The following is an 18,594-nucleotide window of genomic DNA, read 5'->3' as shown; positions in this document are numbered from 1 at the left end:
ACCTCAAAGACATCACAGATGGAGGGGTGGGGACTGCATGGTTTTGGAGGTGAAGACTCACCTCCAGTGGACTTGTCTTGCCCTCTCAGGATCGAGTCTTAAAAGAGCAAGGGTTTGGGACTTCAGTTGCCAGCTGACTGATTCTTTAAACTCTCCAATGTTTTCATTTCTCTTCTGCGGTATGGGGATAGAAATTATACCAAACTACCGGATTTCTGCAAGGATACCTGAAATGATGGGTATGGATGCTGCAGGAGCATTCTGAGCACGCTGAGGTGAAGGGGTAGGGTGGCAGTGTTGACTGTAGCGTGGCTGGAGGTGGGAGTGGGGGGTGGTGGTGCTGTGGTAGTGATGTGGGTGATGATGGCGGGGTCACGGCAGTGTTGGTGGGGCTGGGACCGAGATGGTGGAGAAGTGAATGACTGGAGATGATGGTGGTGGTGATATTGGTGATTGTGATGTCGGGGGGTGGTGCTGGGGTTGGTAAGGGTGGTGAGTGATGGCCTTAATGTCTGTAATGATGGTGAAGATGAGGGAGGCAGTACTAGTGGATACGATGGTGGTGATAATTCTCATGCTGATGGTGATGATCATCTATGGTGATAGTGACAGAGGTGGGATGGCATTGGTGATGGTGAGAGTGGGAAGGATGGCGATGGTGGTACCAGTAGTTATGCTGGTAGAGGTGGCAATGCTACTAGTAATGGTGATGGTGAAGGTAGCAGTAGTGATGGTGGAGATGGTGATGGTGTTGGTGATGGGGTGGTACTGGTGATTATGGTGATGCTAATGGTGATGGTTACAGTGATAATGGTGGTGATGATGATAGCAACACTGGTAGTGGTGAGGACTGGTATGGTGATGGTGACCCATTTAGCCAGATGTCCAGCTTGATCAGCACACAGATCTCTCAATGCGACCCCACTGCCTAATGTCCTAGCAGTAGATGGGGGGCTGTCTAGATCTCACACTTGGAGCCTCCCACCCCACAGCTGTGCTGTTGTTACAGACAATCACGCCCAGCTCTCCCGGGCATCCCTGAGGATCCGAATCCTGGATGTGAACGACAATCCCCCGGAGCTGGCCACACCCTATGAGGCAGCCGTGTGTGAGGATGCCAAGCCAGGCCAGGTACCACTGAGGGGCTGGGGGCTGGGGGCTGGGGGTCGCTACCAAGTCGGTTGCTGGGGCAACCTCTGTTCAGGCCCAGCATGGGCTCGGCCTCGCCTCAGTCCCCTGCCCCCTCCTCACCCTTCAGCTCATCCAGACCATCAGCGTGGTGGACAGAGATGAGCCCCAGAGCGGGCATCGCTTCTATTTCCGCCTGGTGCCTGAAGCTCCCAGCAACCCCCATTTCTCCCTGCTAGACATCCAAGGTGAGTGACCTCTGAAGGACCGCCAAATCCTAGCATTCGTGGAGGGAGGAGCCTAGCCTCCCTGTCCCCTTCCCATGTTACAGAGGCCCCTAGAGGGGTGGGCCTCTGCGCCACACTGGAGCCCTTACCAAGGGCTGGCCAGACTGAAGAACAAGCAAGAGGTGGGTTGGTGGAGTGAAGGGGACACAGCTCCAGGGTAACAGGGGTAGATAGAAAGATACAGAGAGGGAATACATGAAGAATGGGAGCGGGTGCAGCTCCAGGGTGGAAGGAGCCCCTGATCTAAGTGAAGACTGGAATAAGCCAGGGATCCCGGGTGGCTCAGACGGTAAAGAATCTGCCTGTAATACAAGAGACCTAGGTTTGATCTTGGGTCAGGGAGATCCCCTGGAGAAAGGAATGGCACCCCATTCCAGTATTCCTGCCTGGAGAATCCAATGGACAGAGAAGCCTGGCGAGCTACAGCCCATGGGGTCACAAAGAGTCGGACACAACTGAACAACTCACATACACGCATGCGCGCGCACACACACACACACACACACATACACAACTACCCTTTTGTTTTAAAAGTGCTTTATCCCTTGGGACCTCCCTGGTTGTCCAGTGGTTGACAACCTGCCTTCCGATTAAGAGGGGACAGGTTCTGCCCCTGGTCGGATATCCAAGATACCACATGCTGAGGGGCAGCTAAACCCATGCGCTGCAACTACTGAGCCCATGGGCCACAACTAGAGAAGCCTTCGCACTGCAGCTAGAGAAAGCCAGTGTGCCTCAGTGAAGACAGCACAGCTGGGAAAAAAGTGCTTTAGCCCACTCGCGTTTCTCTTTGCATCCTCCTGGTCACTTGAGAGGCGGTTTTCTTACCCCTCCCCTCATTTTGCAGGTGATGAAACTGAGACTTTAAGAGGATAAGGACTCACTCAGGGTCACATAGGGAGTCAACATGAGGCTGGGGTTCAAACCCACACCTGTGTCGGTTCCAATGTGCTTCCTTCTCCCTACCTTGAAAGCAAACTGCCCCGCCCAGCCTGAGCTGATCCCATTGTGAAACCCACCCCTGCAGGTCCCCCTTCATCAGGAAGTTGAAGTCTGAATCTTTAAGGAGTAGATTTGGGGGTAGGATCAACACACTGGGAGTGAGGGACCTGGGTCTCAGTTCAACTTCAGTTCCTGGCTTCCTGTGCAGCCCTGAGGTCTGCCCCAGTTTCACCATCTGTAAAAAGGGGCTGAAAATGCCTGCCAAGCAGCTAGGTGACCCCAGTGAAATGTGGTCTACCAAAGTGTAATGTCAGCACCTAGAACATGGCATCTCCTTCATTCAACAACTATTTATTGAACATTTATTGAAAAGTGTCTATATGCCAGGCACTGTTCTAGGTTCTAAAAATGTAGCAGCACATCTCCTTCATTCAACAACTATTTATTGAACATTTATTGAAAACTGTCTATATGCCAGGCACTGTTCTAGGTTCTAAAAATGTAGCAGCACATGAGACAAAATCCCTGCCTTCATGGAGTTTACATTCTAGGGAGGGAAAACAGAAATCAAACAAATAAATAATATGATAAGGGTAGTAAGTGGCCAGCCGGGAGAAATAATGCAATCTTCACCAAAGTCTGGACTTTGTTCTATTCAGTGCTGGACCCTGGGTGCCCGGCACATAGCAGGTATTCACATACACGTGTTAGACAAAACAGGAGGAAATAAAGCCAGGTAAGGGTAGAAGCTGGGCTTCCCAGGCAGCGCTAGTGGTAAAGAACCTGCCTGCCAGTGCAGGAGACCCACGTTTGATCTCCGGGTCTGGAAGATCCCCTGGAGGAGGGAATGGCAACCCACTCCAGTATTCTTGCCTAGAGAATCGCCATAGACAGAGGAGCCTGGCGGGCCATAGTCCATGGGGTCATCAAGAGTCAGACAGGGCTGAAGCGACTGCGCAGAGCGCAGCACAAGAGTAGAAGCCGCTTTAAATGAGGTGGCTGAGGAAGGCCTCTGTGAAGGAGTCAGTAGTGAGGAGGGGTCTAAGGGGAGTTAGGTGAGCCATGCAGATAACCGCACAAAGAATGATGCAAGTCCACGAGACAGCAAGCGCAAAGGCCCTGAGGCAGGAACAGGCTTGCGATGTTCAAGACCTTCCTAGTTGGGGCGAGTGAGTGACAGGACTGGAGGACGTGTAGTCACAGAGGTACTAAGGGTCAGATTATGTGAGTTCCTTTTGAACCTGGAACAGGTCTGGGTTCACCCCCGCCCAAGACTTTGACATCCCTTCTCTCAGTGGCCTCTGAAGCCAGACCCATGTGTATTTCCAGGAGTCCCAAATGGATTTAACAACCAGTGCAGCTCAGATAACCAATCAGGTCACTGATCATAAACCTGGAGTAGGACCCTGGGGCCTCTGCGGAGCCAGGCTCTAACCCATCAGTGACTTGATTGTGTTGAAGCGGGGGTGTGCTGGTGGCTCATCAGTAAAGAATCTGCCTGCCAAGGTAGGAGACTTGGGCTTGATCCGTGGTCCAGAAGGATCCCACATGCCGTGGAGCGACTGGGCCCAGGCACCACAGCTGTCGAACCTGTGTTCTGGAACCCAGGAGCCACGACTGTTGTGCCCATGAGCGGCAACTGCTGAAGCCCTGGAGCCCGTGCTCTGCGATAAAAGAAGCCACTGCAGTGAGAAGCCTGAGCACTGCAACTAGAGAGTAGCCCCCGCTCCCAGCAACTAGAGAAAAGCCCGCGCGGCAGCAAAGACCCAAGCACAGCCAAAATAAATACATTAATGTTTTTTTTAAAGAAAAGTTGGCGGTGTGCTTGAGGGAGAGGCTGAGGCAACAGGGCAGGAATTGGGGGACTCAGAGTCACGGCTATTTAAACCGTAGTAGTTCGGTATTTTAACAACTTTCACCACCAGTACTGTCCTGCCTGCTTATCATTGCTGTGGAATCCTGAGCTGGGCATAGGAGACACAAGGAGCCCTGGCTTGACCCATGGGAGCCAGGGCAGCAGCAGCGTGCTGAGGTCAGCACAGGCAGGCAAGGACTCCTCCTTCCAGCCCCCCAGCCCCTCCCCGCGGTGTGCCAAGCCCCCTCCTCCTCACCATATAAATATCCCAGTTGACAAACGGCTACCCCAACCCATCTGTTTCTTTGTACAAATTTGTAGCCAGTTTGGAAACGTGATTTATAAATATTGCTTTTGCAGCCAGGGATTGACACTGATGTATGTCAGGCCAGATGGATGGATGCAGTGCTGGGCGCAGATCCCGCCTAGAAGGGTGGGGTCGGGGTCTGGGGTGGCCAGCGGCTTCCCCAGATAAAGCCAGCTGCCAGGAGAGGAGTGAAGAGGGATGGGAATGAGGCTCAGGGATTTCCTCTTATGGAGTGAAACAGTAGCAGGGACTAGAGCTCCAGAAACATATGGCTTCCGTGGTCAAAGACAGCAGCCCTGAGAAACAAATATCCCCTTTCTCCTCCTCTGTTCTTACTTGGGAATTTGAGGCTGAGCCAGAGCCAGCCACTCATTTTTCAAATCTGTCTACTTCTCAGTGCCTCCACGACCACTATTATTTCACATCTAAAACATACAACAACTTCCTAACTGGTCTTCCACATCCACAATTGTGTTTTAGATTAGAGTCACCCTTGCTTAGAAGGTAGGCTCCGAGAAGGCGGGGATTATGTCTGTCTTATTCACTGCTCTATCCTCAGGGGCTAGACTAATCCTGACTTCTTGTTGTTTAGTTGCTAAGTCATGTCCAACTCTTTTGTGACCCCCATGGACTGTAGCTCACCAGGCTCCTCTGTCCATGGGATTTCCCAGGCAAGAATACTGGCCTGGGTTGCCATTTCCTTCTCCAGGGGATCTTCCCACCCCAGGGATCAAACCAGCATCTCCTGCATTGGCAGGTGGATTCTTTACCACTGAACCAGGGAAGGCTTATCCTGACTTATAGAGGGTGTTTAATTCTTATTTGCTGTTGAATGGAGGGATGATATGTCACTAGGTTGCTTCTTTGCCCACCAATCAGTGGCTTCCTATTGCCTTTAGGAAAATAATGCAATTCCTTACCGTGGCCTCTAAGATTTTCTATAATGAGCCTCTGCCTCCCTCTCCAGCCTCTTCTTGACTTACCCTGTCCCTCCAGCCACAAAAGACTGCTCTCAGCTCCTTGAGTTCCTGTGCCTCTTCCAACCACAGGACCTTTGCATGGGCTATTCCCTATCCTCAAACTCATTGTTCAGGGTTCAGCAATAATATCATATCTTCACCCAAAGAGTTCTCCCTGACCTCCCAGACTTGGTCAGATCCTCTGTTAAATGCTCTTCCTATACTTTTCCTTCTTAGCACTCCTCATGGTTTGCAATTGTAGACTAAATTGTGGGTTTATTTGATTAATATTTGTCTCTCATATTATCATGTAAGACCAGATCCAAGATTATGGTTGATTTAGGTCTTCATTATTTCCTTCCTATGACTAGCATGGTGCCAAGCACACAGTAGGTACTCAATAAAGATTTATTGGATCCATGGATGGAGGGATAGATGAATGGATTGTTGAAGGATAGATGGATAGATGGATGGATGGATGGAGGATGGGTGGATGGATGAATGGAAGATGGATAGTTGGATGGATGGATTGATGATAACATGGGTGGATGGAAAAGATAGCTATGCCACCAATTCACAGAATAAATTCAGACAAGTCCCTTCTCTCTGAACCTCAAATTCCATGTATTTAAAATAATGTTACAACTCTTGATGTTTGTGAGGATTAAGCATTTCCACCCAGTCATTGATGCATTAAAAAAAATGCAGTCAATGCAAAGGAGTCCCATGCTATTCGTTTTACCCCTCATCTTGCTCTTCAGCCTTTCATCCTCAGGGGAAGGCAGATGTTGACAGCTGGCTTGACTGCCCTTTGACAGGAGGCTAAAGCCAGAACTTGAGGAGCTGACCCAGGACCACCAGTTACCCCTAGAAGATGTGGCTCGTTCAAGCATCATTCTTTCAGATTGGCTCACTGCCAGGGAAGAGACAGGCAAATGCTACCTTAAGGCAGCATGACAAGTGCTGTAACAGAAGTGTGCGTGGCACCTGCATAGTCAGAGCAGGGCGGGGGGAGCCGTAAATCCTTCCTTCCCAGAGAAGCGGAGAAAGGTGGCCACAGGAAGGAGGTGACATTTAGCTGGAGCATGACGGATGAGGAATTTGCCCAGGCAAGAAGGTGGAGAGGGTGTTCCAGCTAGCAGGAACTTGGTGAATAAAGTCAGGGCAGCCTCAACAGAGAGTGGGCACGGGGTACAGTGTGTGGGGGTGGAGCATGAAAAAAGTAACAACCAGCATTCACGGAGAGTTTCTGCTTTGGGGGAGCTATTCTACACGGCATGGATGAACTATACTATTTCATCCTCACACCTGCGTGATGCTGTTTTCCTCAGTTTACAGATGAGGAAACCGAGGTCCCGAGAAGCTAAATGAGTTCCCCAAACTAGTACATGATCAACTCAGCCTTAGTTATTAACATTTTAATGAAAAATTTCCAATGTGTAGAAAAATAGAATCACACAACAAACTCTTATGTGGCCATCACATGACCTTCAACCCATGACCAGTCTTGTTTCAGCCGGATCTCCAGGCTACTTCACAGAGGTGCCCAAGCCCACAAGTTGGCCCTTCCAAAGGCTCTTGGTTCCTGCTTTATGTCCGTGATGGGGAAGGCCAGGACAGGCACACTGCATGGGGGCCACGGAAGAGGTTGAGTTAACTGGGGACTCGAAGCTGAGGAAGGGACCCAGGCTGCCAAAATCTGAGGTCAGGGAGACCTGCCTGAGGTCTGTGAACGCAGAGAGAAGGACTCAGGAAGGAAGCCTGAGCCCCCCGTGGGAAGTGGGGCCCCTTTTGCGGGGCTGGCTGTCGAGGGTGGGGGCAACAACCAGCAGCCAGGTGGGCTCTGAGTACTTCCACCAAAATGATGGCAGGGGAGGGGGTGGTCCGTGATGGCCTGGCCCATACAGGGGAGGTGCAGAGGAGTCAGGAGGCCAGGGGAAGTGGGCACGTCTACACATTCTCCACCCGCACTCCCGGCGCCAGCCGGCAGCAGTGTGAGTATGACTCATGTGAGTTCACTGTCTCCTCTGGCTGCCAGCATCCAAAGGAGAGAGACGGGTGAGGAGACCTTGGTGCCCTGAGGCATCCTTATCAGGCCCCAAGGGCATGTCCCCGGCACTCCAGGCTCAGCTCTTAAAGAGACCCCTGACAGCAAGCTCCCTCAGCCAAAGGCAGGTGCCAGTTGGAGTTTCCAGTCTTCTCTGATGACCCAGAACTTGTCCGCGCTCAGGAAGCCACAACCCCAAGACCACAGGGCCCCAGGGTCAGGATGCATTTGACAGCTGGTGTAGAATCTGAAACAACAACAACAAAAGGCTGTTGAGGCACATGGCAAAAAAAAAGAAAAAATTGACATAGGCAGGGACAGGACCTTGGCCCAGCTGGGGATGGAATCTTGGAATAACAGGGGACAGGACCTTGGCACAGCTGGGGACAGAATCTTGAAATAGCTGAAAGCAAAACTTTGAGACAGCTGGGAAGAGAAACTTAGAACAGCTAAGGACAGAAGCGAAGGCTCGAGGGCTGGGGACAGAACCTTCAGGGATCTGGGGGGCAGAATTGGGGGAGATCAGGTCCGCTGGGAGGCGGTAGCTGAGGGCAGAGTGAGGCAGATCCCAAGGTGGACTTAGGAGGGGCTGGGACACGCAAGGCTGACCCCGAGTCACTCGCCCCTCGCTTTCTCCGGAGCAGACAACACGGCCGCAGTGCACACGCAGCACATGGGCTTCAATCGGCAGGAGCAGGACGTGTTCTTCCTGCCCATCCTGGTGGTGGACAGCGGGCCTCCCACGCTGAGCAGCACGGGGACGCTGACCATCCGCATCTGCGGCTGCGACAGCTCGGGCACCATCCAGTCCTGCAACACCACGGCCTTCGTCATGGCCGCCTCCCTCAGCCCCGGCGCCCTCATCGCCCTCCTGGTCTGTGTCCTCATCCTGGTCGGTGAGTCGGCCAAGAGCCAGCCCCACCCCCCCGCCTGATTGGCCCCGGTCCTCGGGCCCAGATTTCCTTCCCCAGTGGCCCCCGTGGGGGTCTGACTTTCCCTGTCCGCACAAGGAACGGCTGGCTTGATGGAGCTCCAAGTTCTTTCCGGGATCCCCAGGCTGGGAGGCCTGACGTGGGACTCGGAGTCTTTACAACAGGCGGAGAACAACTTTGGTTCTCCAGTTTGCGGGGTGTCCATCTGGCAGGTATGGGATTTGATTTTATAGTGACTGCGCCCCTCCTGCCGTCTGGCTGCAGCTTCTCCTTTGTCTTTGGATTTTTTTAGTGGGTTTCAGCATCCTCTGGTCGATGGTTGTTCAATAGCTAGCTGTGATTTTGGTGCTCTCGCAGTAGGAGATGGGGGTGTGTCTTTCTACTCTTCCATCTTGAACCAATTGCCTGAGCTCCGAGCTCTAACCTGCAGCTCTTATAAGTCTCCTAAGTACCAAGCAGCCGCTTTGCCAACTTCAGAAGTGGTCAGCACCCAGTGGAGACTGAGTTCAGCTGGCTCTATATGGCCCGAAGTCTCCCCTAATTTTTAAAAGCCAAGCCTATGTTTTAAAGTTCTCTCATGTCTATCGTCCTATTTTATTCTCTATGTAGGGCTTTTAGTAAAAAGGACTCTTGTGAACCTTACAACCGTGCAGCCAGATGTATCAACCCCATTTTTCAGATGACAAAACTAAGGCTTGGAGAGGTTAAGTGGCTTGCAGAAGGGGACCCAGCTAGTCTTCTAACTGGGTCTTCCTTGAAATCAGGTCTTTTCAGCCTGTGGTTTCTGTTCCTTTAACTACCCCACCTGCTGGGAAATCTGGGCTTCCCCCATGGCTCAGAAGGTAAAGAATCCGGCTATAATGCAGGAGACCAGGGTTGGATCGCTAGGTCGGGAAGATTCCCTGGAGAAGGGAATGGCTACCCACTCCAGTATTCTTGCCTGGAGAATCCCATGGACAGAGAAGCTTGATGGGCTACAGTCCACAGGGTCGCAAAAAGTCAGATACGACTGAGCAACTAATACTTTCACTTTTTTTCACTGCTAGGAATTTAAACTGGGGGCAAAATCTTGGGGCAGCTGGCTTAAAATCTTAAGGTATTCGGGGAGGGGGCAAAATCTACTCTGGTATCAGTTGCACCAGCAGCCACTTGAACCCCCAAAGTGTCCCCAAGGAAGAAGTCCAGTTTCAGGAGCTCAACTAGACCCAGTGGCCACAGTGCTGCCTCTCGCTGTTGAAGCAGAAGGGCTTCACCTCAGCCCTGACCTCTGGACTTCACAGAACACCCAAAGTTGGAGGAGCTCAAGGAAGGGCCAGATGGCAGATCCCAGGTTTGCTCGGTTCCCTGGGAGATTCAGCTGCATCCTACGCCTCGCTGCTCACCCCCGGGACCTGCAGAAGCCCTGGGCAGGCCCCTCCTAGCTAGGAGGCTCCCCCCACCCACCCCGCTCTCTCCCCTCCTCAGCCCATGGCTCAGAAACCCTTTTTCCAGAGGGTACACTTTACAGCGGTTTCATTTTCCGAGGCAGTGCAAACAAATTTCTGCCTAATTGCCCACAAACGAAGAAAGTGCACATCAGTGCTGTAAAGGTGACGGGCGGAATCGCTGATCAGGCCTGGCACATCTGTCGCCCGCCGCCCACGCTCCCCACCATCTGCTCTCACGGGCATCGCCCTCCGCAGCTCCAGCCTCCAGCTCCGGAAGCCGTCCATCCATCTTTCCCACGTCTCTCCTGACACCTTTCCTCCCTCCCGACCTGTCCCCGGGTCCCCCCCGCTCCTTCCCTGTCATGGGCCACCTTGTTAGGTCGTGAGCCAGCAGCCTGCCCCATGGCCCACGCAGCTGGTTCTGGCCCCTGGACTAGCCCGAGCTGTTTGTAGCAGCAAGAAAAATCCAGTGCCTGACATGATACCCAGCGCGTCTCTGTCCATTCATCTACCCACCCATCCATCTAATTCTCTGTCTGCTCCTCAGTTCCCAATTTATCCATCCATGAGCCCCACCCCCATGTGCTCAATTATCCTAGGCACTGGGATTCATCAGTAAATGAAAGAGGCGAAAAGCCTCAAGTCACTGGGAAGTTGGGGTTGCCGTTGCTGAGGCAGGGAGATGGAGGGTAGGAAGGAGGAAAGATTATTATATCAAATTTCAACAGGTTAAGTTTGCAATTCTTCTGGTCACCCCCTGGGACTTGTTGGGGCAGAAACTGGATGTACAATCTAGGTTTCAAGGGAGAAGTCCAGGCTGGAGGCTGCAGTATGGGAGCTGTCAGCCTCTAATTGGAATTTAAAGCCACAAGACAAGGAAAGCGCCATGAAAGAGGATGTGGATAAAGGACCAAGGACTGAGTCCTGGGACATCTGATGTTAAGAAATCAGAGAGGGGACTTCCTGCCCCTGGTGGTCCAGTGGTTGGGACTCCATGCTTCCAAGGCAGTGGGTGCGAGTTCAATCACTGGTCAGGGAACTAGGATCCCACATAAGGCATAGCCAAAATCTTTTTTTAAATAAAAGAAGTCAGAAAGTAGAGGAGAAGAGAAGCTTAGAAGGTTGAAGACGAGTTATCAGTGAGGTGGGAGGAGGAAGGGCATGCGGAGTCCTTTCTGGCAGGTGAAGAAAGCCAAGTAGGGACAATTCATTCATTCTCTCAACCTTGCAACACCCAGGTCTCCATCTGTTTCTTCATTCAGTCATTCATTCAATAAGCATAGTTCTCATGCTTACTGCGTGCCAGGCACCCTGCCAGGGGAACATGCCCCAGGGTCCTCCAGGGTAGTTCAGAGTGTGGATTCGAGGTGAGATGAGACCGACATATGGCAGGATCTGTGCTATGAAGGAGCGGTGGCTTTCAGACCTGAGCTGCCTGGGCATCACTTCAAAGCCTTACTGAAACAGATCCAGTAGATCTAGGGCACAACCTAAGAACCTGCATTTCTAACAAGTTCCCAGGAGGTGCCGATGCTGCTGATCCAGGGGCCCAAGCAGGGCGATAGAGAGGAACCCTCACCAGGGAAGCTTGGAGGTGATGGTGCTGAACCTGGCCTGCAGGAGGTGAAGGGCTCCTTCAGGACATACCTGGATCTGAGACCCGAAGGGCTAACAGGGTGATCAGGGCCTCTGGAGTGGACAGAGAAGGACAAGGGTGAGAGAGACGTCAGGGTCAAGGACATTTCATTCCCTCAAACCTCAGCTGCCCTCTTTCCACGCACCAGCTCCCAGAGACCTCACAGGGATGTATCTTCATAGAGTTGAGGATGAAGACCTCAGAGGTTGGGTCCAGCCCTACAACACACACGAAATCTCTTAACACCAGCTCTCTGTCCCCACCGCCAGTGGGGGTGTAGCCTTGAATTTGCACACCTCCCAAGATGGGCAGCTCACTACCTCTCCAGATAGCCAGCTCTGTTCAGACTGTGAGAAAGGTATTTTTGCACAGAAATCTAGGAAGCCCGCATGAGCTTTTAGGCTGAACCCGTTCTGCTGGGCATCAGAAGGGTGGTCCGCGGGCCACCCTGGGTAGGGCTGGGCGCTCACGGGCTCCCACTTCCCTCTCCCGGGCAGTGCTGGTGCTGCTGATCCTCACCCTCAGGCGCCACCACAAGAGTCACCTCAGCTCGGACGAGGACGAGGACATGCGGGACAACGTCATCAAGTACAACGACGAGGGCGGCGGCGAGCAGGACACCGAGGCCTACGACATGTCGGCGCTGCGGAGCCTCTACGACTTCGGCGAGCTCAAGGGCGGCGACGGCGGCGGCGGCAGCGGCGAGGGCCCCGCAGGGAGCGCGGGGAGCCCCCCGCAGGCGCGCCTGCCCTCGGAGCGCCACTCGCTGCCTCAGGGGCCGCCGAGCCCCGAGCCGGACTTCTCGGTGTTCAGGGACTTCATCAGCCGCAAAGTGGCGCTGGCGGACGGGGACCCGTCGGTGCCGCCCTACGACGCCTTCCAGACCTACGCCTTCGAGGGCGCGGACTCGCCGGCCGCCTCGCTCAGCTCGCTGCACAGCGGCGGCTCGTCGGGCTCCGAGCAGGACTTCGCCTATCTCAGCGGCTGGGGCCCCCGCTTCCGGCCCCTGGCCGCCCTCTACGCCGGCCACCGCCCGGACGACGAGGCCCCGGCCTCCTAGCCCGGCCCTCCCTGCCGCCCGGGACCCGACTGCACCCCCAGGACAAAGCACGTCCGTCCCCTGCTTCACCCCCATTCCCAAACCTCCCACCCTCCCAGGGCGGCCAGGAGTGGGGCCACGGGAGCGGACCCTCCGACGGCATCCCTCCCCGAGGGGGTGGGCAGCTTTCGCCCAGAGGTGCGGGAATTAGGATCAACATCACGGAAACTGCCCCGAGAACGGACGCCGCTCGGCTCTGGGGCTTACACAGAGAGAGGGGTGTGGGGTGGGGCGTGGCTCCCTCCTGGCTTGGGGGAGAAGCCGGAGAGAGAATGCTGCCGAAGTGCCCCCCCTTCCCCAGGTATCCCCCATCAGAGTTAAGAGGAAAGAAGGGCTGTTCATTTACTAAGCGCCTACTGTGTACTGGGACTGTGCAGAGACCGTCTTAGTCGTCATGGAAACCGCGAGGTGGAGCCCTGAAGGTAACAGATGGGGAAAGCCCCCCCAGAGCAGTGGCTGGGACCTGTCCAAGGACACCTGGCCAGTGTGCGGTGGAGCCACGGCCCTTACTGGCTACCTGGCCTTGGGCAGGTTACCTCCCTTCTCTGGGCCTCAGTTTCCTCCTGTGTCAAACGAGGCAAATGAGCAGAACCTACCTCGAAGAGTCCTGAGGATAAAAAGGTTTCGTATGTGTCAAGTGGTCAGGACAGTGCCTGGCACATAGTAGGTGTTCAATAAATGTTAGCCTTTGATACTATTATTCTTTTTGTCGTTATTAGAAGCCAGGCATGTCTGTCTCCCAGGTCTGAGCTTTCTCCCCACTTTCTCTATGTTTCTAAGGAAAGAGAAAAGGTGCTCCTGCTCTGAATGGAGGATGGGGGACGTAGGGACATTCCCAGTGACTGGAGTTTCAGATGACGCTGAAACGACACTGGGCAGGGGTGCCAAGAGAGGACAAGGTGGGCAGCTCCAGGACTTGGCTCAAGTGCAAGGGTTGCTGGGAGATGGAAGAGTTGAAAGCCACTGGGTGTGATGAGGACCTTATTTTATTTTAGTTTTACCTTTTGACCACACTGCACAGCATGTGGGATCTTAGTTCCCTGACAAGGGATCAAACCCACTCCCTTTCAATCAGCAGCGAGGAGTCTTAACCCACTAAACTAACAGGGAAGTCCCTGAGGACCTTATTTATTTGGTCTGGGACCCTGCAGTTTTCCCCAGCCATGGACCCCAAGTTAAGGACCCCAGGGCTAAGTCATCTCTAAGAGCCTTCAGTTCTAAAACCGTTTGATTATAAGATACAGGTTAATTTGCCCTCACACCCTTGTCCCCAAGTGATTCGTTCCACATTGATTGGCTGTGAATTCCAGCTCCTGCTAGGTAGGCATCCTTCATCAGGGTCCTCAACTGCTGGAGCGTCAGTTTTCTCATCTGTAAAATGAGGCTGATAATCCCTTCCTTAAAGGATTGTTAAGAGACTAAAAGGAAATAATGAATGTTAAGTTCTGATCTCAGTGCCTTCCTTCCACATTGAAAGTGCTCAATAAATGCTCACTTGCCTTTTTCTTTTGCCCTCCCAGGGAGCATTCATTCATTCCCTCCACATTTGCCAAGGTCCACTGTGATAGATCCAGAGATAGTCATTCTGTCCTGAGTGCCCTACCTGTATTATCTCATCTAAGTTAGACACTGTCAGCCTAGTTCACAGATGAGAAAACTGGCTCAGAGAGTAGTAACCCATGCAAAGTCATTAATACACACAGAACATAAGTAGTTCCTTCCTTCCAGGAACTTCCAACTTGGGGGAGGGGGTGCAGGGGGCCAGAAGCAGCCAGTAACAATGCATTGGGTAAGCATTGTAGCAGAATTAACAGGAAAAAAAAGTTGCTGGAAACACTGAAGAAAGATTGAATAGTTCCCAGAGGAGGTGACTCCAACTGGATCTTGAAGAATGAGTCTGAGATATATGAGATAGCCGAGCAAGCAAGAGCATTACAGGCAGAGAGAAGAGCATCCTCAAGGACTGGGGGTGGGGGAGTGGCAGGAAGCATGAGGTAGCTTCAGGAGTGATGTGTGGTCCCCAGGGCTGGGCCACCAGGTGGAGGAATAGTGAGATGTGAGCGGGGAAGGCTGGTTAGAGGCCAGCTGGGAAAAGACCTTGAAGGCCAGGCTAAGAAATGATGCTTTGGTCAACTTGACCATGTCTCCTAAAGTCCACTGAGGGATGTGGGGCATTGGGACTCTCATCCATGTAGGAGCCCTGGTAACTTGCGGACCCCTGAGAAGACGTGATCCTCTCCCTCACCCAATTGTGTGCCCAATTCTCACATACAGAATCCCAACAGTTCTCAGATTGGTATCACCATCACCATTGTAGAGAGGGTAACTGAGATCCAAATCCAGAGAAGTAAAGTGACCGGCTCAAGTTCGCCCAGCTGGTGGGGACAGAGCTGAAACAACACAAGACCTCTGATTCCAAGTCTCTGTCCCTTCCACATGTGCCCCTTGCATTGACAGACTCTGTCCCTGTCGAGAAGATTGCAGACAGGTTGCACATCCAAAGGGACAGAGTCACAAAGACCCTTGAACATTTTGTCCAAACCCCATACGTGGAGAATGACTTTCTTGAGGTCACACAGAGTTAAAGAGCTTGCCAGAAATAAAAAAATGTCATTCATCCAGATTCACCTTCTGAGCCTCTGGCTCTTCTGTTTTCCAGCTGTGTGACTTCGGACAAGTGTTTTACCCTCTCTGTGCCCCTATTTTCTTCTCCATAAAGTGCACACACTAGAACACCTACTCCATAGGGTTGCAGTGAGGATAAAATACAGAAATAATCCCTGGCACTGAGCATTTCCCACCCGCCAGGCATTACTCAAAGCTCTTCATGTGAATTAACCTCTTTTAATCCTTCATCAGCCCAGCGAAGTAGCCCTCATTTTATTGGTCAGAGAATGAGGCACAGAGAGGTTAAGTAACTTGCCCAAGATCAAACAACTAAGAAGTGGAGATGCCAAGATTTAACAGGGGCACTCTGACCCCCGGAACCTACACCATCTGTAGCACGTATGGTGCCTGACCCACTGGAAGTCCTGGACACGTGGCCTGGGTGTATCTGATGTCACCTTCTTGCTCTGGGAGAGCTTTTCCTCCACTTACCACCATGTTCTACAGGCTGTGGGAGTCTTCAAGGTTCCCTGTGACTTCTGCTAATCCTAGGAGTGGGGCTGGAGGGCTAGGGAATGCCCCCTCGATCCCCTCTGCTTCCAGCTCCCGCACCCTCACCTGCCTACTCCACTGAGCTCTGAGCCAGCCCAGGAGTGAAATACGTGAGCCCAGTCCCTCCTCTGGGTTCCACAAGGTGCCTGTCACGTCATGTATTTTGTGAGCTTTGTACCCTTCTCTGAGGGTCTGGGGTCACAGACAAGGGTCTCGTGGCAGACACAGTGTTTGCCCATCGGCCTCACTGATTCTCACCAACTTCCCCCACAAGCTCCATTTCCCCTGCCTGTATTACGCAGACAGCACAGCCACCCCAGCTCCAGGCTCTAACTGGGCACACCCAACTCTATCAGGGAGCTCAGAAAACAAAGAGCCTTGCCTCTCCCACGTCTGCCCCCCTTTCAAGGCATGGGGAAAACGAAAAGAAAAAAAAAATCCCTTTTATTGTCATCATCTCTGTCACCATCAGCAGCACGGGATAAAAGAGCATTCAGGGTCATGAGCAAGAATTGATGTATAATTGGCTAAGAATTTTAGAACCAGGGATATTAATGACAATGACAATGATGGTAAAAGATGATGACAGCGCCCTACATGGCTCTTGCCGCATGCCAGACCCTGTTCTAAGCTCTGTACATAATTACTAGCTCAGGTAAAACCCATGGAGGGTGGACTCAACATGTGCTGTGTTTAGTGCTTTATTTAAGTGGCCTTGTTTATTTTAAGCAGGTACCTCATTAGCTCCATTTTACAGACGAGGAACCCAGTGCTCACAGTTGGGCAGGGGGAGGCTAGATCAGGGCTGCAGAGCTTACAAGGGCCTGGACTATTTCACACACACCCCACCATTGATTCTGTGCAGAACAAGGACAGCTCGGATTCTGAGTGGAGTTTCTGGAGGTGTGGGGAGGAGAGGGAAGCAGTTGGTGAGAAGGGGAGGCATTTCAGACAGATGGCAGAGCTGGGCAGCAAGGTGGAGGTGGGGCCGTGGCCACGGTCCAAGCCCGGGTCTGAGTCTCTGGATGTCCCAACGCGTGTGCGTCTGCACGTGGATGTGGGCATGCACCAGAGAAGTGGGAAGCCAACACCAAGTGCACAGGTCAAGAACTAACCTCCCACCTCCTGCTTCAGGCAGCTCAGAGAGCCGGCTGCTGTCATAGGGGGCGGCTGAGAGCTGCATCCGTCAGCCGGCCGTCATGACCGCCCACCCCTGGGTCACGAATCAGCAGCTCCACTTACCTCCTGCCAGCCAGTGCGCTCAGACCAGCTCTGTCACTGGCCGCTGAGCCTTTGGAAAATGTAACCCTGTCAGCCATCACTTGGAAGCAAGAGAGTGTTCACGCTTCAGTGCGTGCACGGCGGGGGGGGGGGGGGGGGGGGGGCACGAGCATGCCCACATACCCAAGCCAGCGTATAGCGCAGGCACATGTGTACCTTCAGACACGTTCCTGGCTGGGCGCACGGTGCAGACATACAGATGCTCCCAGCCACGCACACAGAGCATAATTCCTGCAGGTCAGCAGATGTGGCCGTGTGCCCACACACCATGCGTGTACTAGAGGCACACTCTCATGTGTGCACTCACATTTGCACACAAGACATGTGTGCCTTCCATAGCTGTGTTCTCTTGCTTGCATGTATGTGTGTGCTCACTGATACCCTTTCAGGAACCAACACATTTCCCCATTCAGGCATGCATGCATGCATGTTCATGAACATATGTGTGTCCCCAGACACTCCCAGGCAGGTATGTGGTATAGGAATGTATGTCCCCTCAGATGCACCCATGCATATGAACTCATAGGTCCATGCATGCATTCATAATGCATGTGCATGCACAGGAAAGCATGTATAGCCTCAGGAACTGTCAGCCCTGGCACATGGGTGCACGCATGGAGCTAAATTCAACTCCATGATGCCCAGAGATGTGTATGCACATACGAGCAACATAGGCCTGCGTGTACATAATATACGTGATCACTTACAAGCATCTAACCACTTAGAGGCATCCTCCAGGAAGCCTCAGATCAACACCAAGGACACATACACGTGCAATGATATATACCCCCATATGCCTGCCTGCCTACACGTGTGCACCGCCACTTCCACACCACGTGTCCTCAGGCACCTCACCACCTCTGTCCACGTGCGCAGTCAGGCTGACCTGCCACAGTTCACCCACAGCCACGACACATGTGTCTGACTCCACACCCAAGCATGCACACGGATAGACACGTGCCTCCAAAGCCCACCTCCCACATGGGTGTGGGGTCAGAGCCCTGGCACATGGGTGCACACACAGCCCCTCTGGGAAGGAGCCCATCCCAGCCCCAGATTGTCAGGTGTGCTGGGGACAGCAGGAACGGTGCCCACACACAGAAATCGCCACTCACGCAGAATTGCATCTGCCTCAAACTTCTCATCTGCTGTGCAAATGATGATTAAATGTTATTGTGCAAGAGAAAACGGCAAGGAGGGATTCATTAGCTTTATTGTCAGAAAGGACTCCGTGGGCTCCAGCTCCCGTCTCCAAGGCTGGCTTAACCCACTGTGTGCTGGGGGCATTGCATTCCGATGTGGGCTCCTAAAGTATGACGACCCAGGAGACAGAGAACTCAGTGCTGGGTCCACATGAGCCAGCTGGGTGCAGAGAGCACTGGGGAGGGAGTTATGAGTCCAGGCGGCCGCTGTAACCTTGCCCTTCACTTGCTGGGTAGCCTTGAACTTGTCATTTCATTCATCAAATAACCTCAGACCCCGAACAGTTCCCAGGAATATAGAGATGGACAGAGGCCATGATCCCTCCCGGATGC

The 18,594-nt window shown here is 53.0% G+C and overlaps 1 protein-coding gene across 2 annotated transcripts in view; it reads left to right on the top strand.

Moving 5' to 3' along the window:
- The window catches only part of CDH22 (cadherin 22), a 79,598-nt gene extending 66,282 nt beyond the window's left edge, over positions 1–13,316 (top strand). Inside the window, exons 8-11 of one of the 2 annotated variants that reach the window (XM_043884777.1) lie at positions 1,010–1,131; positions 1,259–1,376; positions 8,170–8,421; positions 12,018–13,316. In XM_043884777.1, coding sequence (XP_043740712.1) covers positions 1,010–1,131; positions 1,259–1,376; positions 8,170–8,421; positions 12,018–12,580 — 1,055 coding nt within the window. In that variant the 3' untranslated portion in view covers positions 12,581–13,316. The remainder of the gene's footprint in view (positions 1–1,009; positions 1,132–1,258; positions 1,377–8,169; positions 8,422–12,017) is intronic. The other variant, XM_043884778.1, reaches the window with a different exon arrangement.
- The last annotated feature ends 5,278 nt before the right edge of the window (positions 13,317–18,594 follow it).

The sequence above is a fragment of the Cervus elaphus genome, chromosome 23 (genome assembly GCF_910594005.1).
Source record: "Cervus elaphus chromosome 23, mCerEla1.1, whole genome shotgun sequence".
Classification (NCBI taxonomy): domain Eukaryota; kingdom Metazoa; phylum Chordata; class Mammalia; order Artiodactyla; family Cervidae; genus Cervus; species Cervus elaphus.
The sequence above is the reverse complement of the archived record's forward strand: the minus strand, read 5'-3'. Positions and strand labels throughout refer to the sequence as shown.